This window comes from Terrapene carolina, unplaced genomic scaffold (assembly GCF_002925995.2).
Source record: "Terrapene carolina triunguis isolate 2854851 unplaced genomic scaffold, T_m_triunguis-2.0 Scaffold90, whole genome shotgun sequence".
NCBI lineage: Eukaryota > Metazoa > Chordata > Testudines > Emydidae > Terrapene > Terrapene triunguis.
This window is the reverse complement of record NW_020664441.1, coordinates 2,020,103-2,025,760: the sequence shown is the minus strand read 5'-3', so window position 1 is coordinate 2,025,760 and position 5,658 is coordinate 2,020,103. Positions and strand designations below refer to the sequence as shown.

General features: G+C 52.5%; 1 protein-coding gene across 1 annotated transcript in view; it reads left to right on the top strand.

Moving 5' to 3' along the window:
- The window catches only part of LOC112104964 (pepsin A-like), a 36,916-nt gene that overhangs the window by 26,643 nt on the left and 4,615 nt on the right, over positions 1 to 5,658 (top strand). The window contains 2 exon segments of the mRNA XM_026650536.1: positions 1,971 to 2,121; positions 2,556 to 2,648. Of these exon segments, the coding sequence (XP_026506321.1) occupies positions 1,971 to 2,121; positions 2,556 to 2,648 (244 nt within the window).

The following is a 5,658-nucleotide window of genomic DNA, read 5'->3' as shown; positions in this document are numbered from 1 at the left end:
CCCACTGACTCAACCCAGTCTGCTTCCCTTCCGCTCCCCAGCCAAACACAATCCCCCACTGACCTGAATCCATTCTGCTTCCTTTCCCCACCAAACCCGATCCCCTAGTATGACGGAGTATCCACCATTCTAATTTTATAAAAACAACAAGGAGTCCGGTGGCACCTTAAAGACTAACAGATTTATTTAGGCATAAGCTTTCGTGGGTAAAAAACCTCACTTCTTCAGATGCATGAAGTGAAAGTTACAGATGCAGGCATTAGATAATGACACATGAAGACAAGGGAGTTACCTCACAAGTGGAGAACCAGTATTAACAGGGCCAATTCAATCAGGGTGGATGTAGTCCACTCCCAATAATTGATGAGGAGGTGTCAATTCCAGGAGAGGCAAAGCTGCTTCTGTAATGAGCCAGCCACTCCCAGTCCCTGTTCAAGCCCAAATTAATGGTATTAAATTTGCAAATGAATTTTAGTTCTGCTGTTTCTCTTTGAAGTCTGTTTCTGAAGTTTTTTTGTTCAAGAATAGTGACTTTTAAATCTGTTATAGAATGTCCAGGGAGATTGAAGTGTTCACCTACTGGCTTTTGTATGTTACCATTCCTGATGTCCGATTTGTGTCCATTGATTCTTTTACGTGGGGACAGTCCGGTTTGGCCAATGTACATGGCAGAGGGGCACTGCTGGCACATGATGGCATATATAACATTAGTAGACGTGCAGGTGACTGAGCCCTTGATGGTGTGGCTGATGTTGTTGGGTCCTCTGATGGTGTCGCCAGAGTAGATATGGGGTCCAATAACATGTATTAATTCTAATGAACAATGCCATATTATGCAGTAGTTATTTTTGAAAGTTTATAATAAGCAATGCTCCGGGGGGGGGGACGCAAAGTGGAAGTTTCGCCTAGGGCACAAAATATCCTTGCACTGGCCCTGGTGCTAGTGCCATATGTTTTGGGGAGCAGAAGTGAATGATGATATCTCTAATAACAACTGCAGGGGGAATTAACATTAGGAAGAATCTAGTTACTAGTTATGACTGGAAAATGGGTCTCCCCCCCCCCCCAAGAAAATTTCTACTTTCCAGCAAAAAATCAAACACTGAAATAATTCAGTTTAGAAATATTGCCCTGGTGCCTCGTGGGAGTTTGAATGGGGGTATCTCATGCTTCCATTCTCCTATCTAGGCTGGAGTCCCTGGTCAGACTACACTGCCCATGATGCACCACTGTCCCCCCTCATGGTGGGGAAAGGGTGTTGCATGATGTGAAATGCACCAGTCTGACTCTATCTCCCATTGAAGTGATTGACATTGTCTCGTTAGCCAACAATTCGTGCATCTTCCCTGACTCTCCTCTCTCCCTTCTCCAGCGACAACAAAAGGGGAAGCTTTGTGATGTTCGGCGGCATTGACTCATCTTACTACTCTGGGAGCCTGAACTGGATCCCTCTCTCCGCTGAGACTTACTGGCAAATCTCCATGGATAGGTATCGCCCACCCCTTGGCCCTTCCACCTGGGGGCTATTGGAAGACAGGTCAAATGTTACTGAATTGTACATCGGAGCCAGGGAAGCTCAGCTGTCAGAGTCTAGACAAGATAAGAGACAAGGGAGCCACAAAAATACCTTCCATGGAGCCATAGGAATGGGACTCCACCGCTAGGTTAGGTCAGGTCAGTGATTCTCAGCTTTGTCCTCTCCCATCTGGGCAGCTCTGTTTAGCAGTATGGGAAGGGCAGGGTAGCTGTGACCATCAGTCCCAGAAGGCTGTAGCACAAGGAGCGACGGGCAGTAGCCGCGGAAGGAAAAGTCTAGGATGAGACGTCAGAGCAAAGTTCTTGGCAGTCATAGCAAAGGGGCAGTGGGGCAGCTCCACCCCACAGGACGCTTCCTGGCTGCTTGTGGGCTGAGTGGGGATGAGATTGGGAGTGTTCCTGGGGACATTCCCCTGACTCTCTCTCTCTTCCAGCATCACTATGAATGGCCACCTTATCTCTTGTGCTAATGGCTGCCAGGCTATCATCGACACTGGCACCTCTGTGCTGGTGCCCCCCCCCCCCAGCCATCTCCAAAATCCTACACTACGTTGGTGCCCGCGGGGACTCCGGTGACCTGGTAAGGTCAGGGAGGAGGGATGGATGTTTCTAGAGGCGTCTGCTATACACGCGCATAGCCAAACCCCTGATTTCAACACCACTGCCCACAAGCTGCACCCAGCCAGGACAGGGATCAGCTAGGTCACTCTGCAGATTCCCTGGTGCTTCCACCCTCACCATAGAAACACAGGAGAGGTCACCGTCCCCAGCACGTGGCCAGGCCACATATAGAATCCAGGACCGTCTGAGCTGACAAAATTGGTTCAATTCGCAGAGGCTCAGGCTTTCAGAGCCAGAGGTTCAATCCCTGGAGAGGCCCCAGTCACCCAGCTCATTCAGACCCCATTGCTAACCACATGCGGCTTCCCTTTGCCCAGATGCGTCACCTCCCTCGTTGGAGAGTTGAGTGCTGGAGCCGTGACTAACCTGGCTCCTGGATGTTGCCTTTCTCCCTACAGATCAGCTGCAGCGCCAAGCACACCCTGCCCGACATCATCTTCACTATCAATGGCATCAAGTTCCCTCTGCCCGCCACCGCCTACATCTGCCAGGTAAGTATCCGTGTCGGGGCCTCTCAGCAAGGGCTTGTGCCTGAGGCTGCAGGACCATCACTGAAATGCAGCACAGAGTCCGTTCTTAGCATGGGGGGCGGCGCAAAGAGCTCTTCCCCCAAAGGGACTGTACAGGCAGCCTGTAGAGCTGGCTGCCCCAGGAAATCACCATGCAGGGGGCTTACAGGAGAGGGGTTAAATAAGCAGCTACCCGGCTAGGAGGCCACTGAGGAGAGCATCCTTTGTCTTACCAAGGGATCTCGAAGGAGGAGAAGTGGTTGGCGTGGAGCTGGGAACTATATCTCCAAGTGGTTTAGTTTCCCAGACAGAACGGCTGACAGAGGAGCACTGCGGAATCCCCCATGCTGTTAGGCAGAGACAGTTGAAACGGGGTCACTCAACAAAGATGATCTCCCTTAAGCACCTGGGGCCCAGCGTGATTCCTGAATGCCCTACGGTACCAGGACTAAATAGCAATTCAAGAAAATACCTTAAGTGGAGAAATGGAGCAGCTCAAAACTCCACCAGAGCTGAAGCTGGCTGGAAATATGGAAGACAAGTGGAAGAGATTTAAACAGGGCCTTGCATTGTTTGCAAGCAACGAGTGCCAGTGAAAAGGGAGGCAATCAGACGTAGCCTTATTTCTGACGAGAGCAGGTTCTGGTGCACGTGTGTCTAAAATTTCAGTTAAGTCAGGTTAACTATGAAACTGTATTACAAAAATGTAAGGAGTACTGCACTCCACATAAAACTGAAGCTTATGAGAGTTTAACCTGAGGTTCCAAAAGGAAAGTGAAACTAGAGTAGAATTTGTTCCTGATCTAGAGCTGGGGAGCCAATTTTGCAGGTTTTTTTAGGGGGCAGAGCGGGGACTAACTGACTCCCTGAGAAGAGACAACACTGTGACTGGAATGCGGAACAAAGCCAGGAGACCCAGAATCAACCCTTCACGAAGCACTCCAAGTCCAGAATGAACCTCGTGGAGGATGGACAGAGCTCTGACGCTGCAGGCATGATTGAGAATCCAAAATGCTGTAGGAAACCCAAAGAAGAGCTCTGTGTAGCTCGAAAGTTTCTCTCTCTCCCCAGCAGAAGCTGGTCCAATAAAAGATATTACCTCCCCCACGCTGTCTCTCTAACAGGAAACCTAAGGCAGAAAGGCGCACGCAGCTCAGACAGAATCAAGGAAGAACAGCACCAGCAGAAGTTCAGGCAATGCCTGGCATATCTAGGGTTACCATTCGTCCAGATTCCCCCGGACATGTCCGGATTTTTGAGCTACAAATAGCGTCCGGGGGGAATTTGTAAATGTCCGGACTTCCCCCCGGACGCTAACAAGGCAGCTGGCCGGATGCTGAAACTTACATGGGGCTCCGACAGCCAGAGACAGACCCTCCTCCGCTCCCCTGCAACAGAGATCAACTCCCTCCCTCCCTGCATTCCAGATTGCCTCCAGCAGTCTGGAGCTCCTCCCCCGCCAGCCAGCCTGCCGGGACAAGCCTGCCGGGACGAATGGAGCCGTTCCTGAGCAAGCTCACGGAAACATTAGGCGAAGGCCAACAACAAGGGGGGCAGGGGGTCGGAGAAGGGGCAGGGAGGTTTTGGAGGGGGCAGTCAAGAGACGGGTGGGTCGGGAGTTCGGGGGGGGCTTTCTGGGGGAGGGTGTGGATAAGGTTTTGGGCAGTCAGGGTACAGGTAGGGGGTAGGGTCCTGGTGGGCAGTTGGGGGGGTCTTAGGAGGGGGCAGTTAGGGGGGGTCTTAGGAGGGGGCAGTTAGGGGATAAGGAACAGGGAGGCTTAGGTAGGGGGTGGGGTTCTGGAGGGCAGTTAGGAGCAGGGGTCCCAGGAGGGGTGGTCAGGGGACAAGGAGCGGGGGGGGGGGTTGGGAGTTCTGGGGGGGGGCTGTCAGGGGGCAGGGGTGGGGAGAGGGATCGGAGCAGTCAATGGGACAGGGAGCAGAGGGGTTTAGATGGGTCGGGAGTTCTGGGGGGGGCTGTCAGGGGGTGGGGAGTGGTTGGATGGGGCATGGGAGTCCCAGGGGTCTGTCTGGGGGTGGGGGTGTGGATAAGGGTTGGAGCAGTCAGGGTACAGGTAGGGGGTAGGGTCCTAGGGGGCCAGTTAGGATGGGGGGAGGGTCTCAGGAGTGGGCAGTCAGGGGACAAGAGGCAGGGAGGCTTAGGTAGGGGGTGGAGTCCTGGGGGGCAGTTAGGGGCAGGGGTCCCAGGAGGGGGCAGTCAGGGGACAAGGAGCGGGGGGGGGAAGGTTGGGGGTTCTGAGGGGGGCGGGAAGTGGGAGGGGCAGGGGCGGGGCTAGGGCAGGACGGGGGCGGGGCTCCTCCCGTCCTCTTTTTTGCTTGCTGAAATATGGTAACCCTAGGCATATCAGAAGAGATACAAGAACCACCATGAATTCCATCGCTTTGCAAGAGTTTGCCAGCACCGGCAGAGTGCGCACAGCCTGGACAAAGAGGACGATGACAGTACCACTAGCTCAGCTGTTTCATAGGAGCAACAGTTGCAGCAAAAGATGTCACAGCCTGAGAGCAAATGGTTACGTTGGACACTGGTGCACAAGCCGATGAGTTGCCACAAATAGTGTTATCAACACTAAAAGAAAAGCCACGGGTAAACTCAGGGCTTATAGCAGTGAGATTATCCCCACTAAAGGAGTATGTGAACTAGACATATGGGTAAACTGGGAAAGCTACAATGTGGACTAGTACCCAGGAAAAGTGCACCTGTTACTGGGTTAAGTGTGTCAAGCCCCTGGTCTCATCAAGGGGGTGCAAAGAGTTTGAGGACATCTTCCAGGGGATGGAGAATATTTCAGCAGAGTACAGAATAGATCTGAAAGAGCCCAACCACCCCACAATTCACACCCCAAGGAACACTCCCCTCACCCTAAGGCAGAGGCTGAGAGAGGAGCTGGATAGACTCATTGATCTGGGAATCACAGAGCAGGTAGAAAGAACAGGAGTACTTGTGGCACCTTAGAGACTAACAAATTTATTA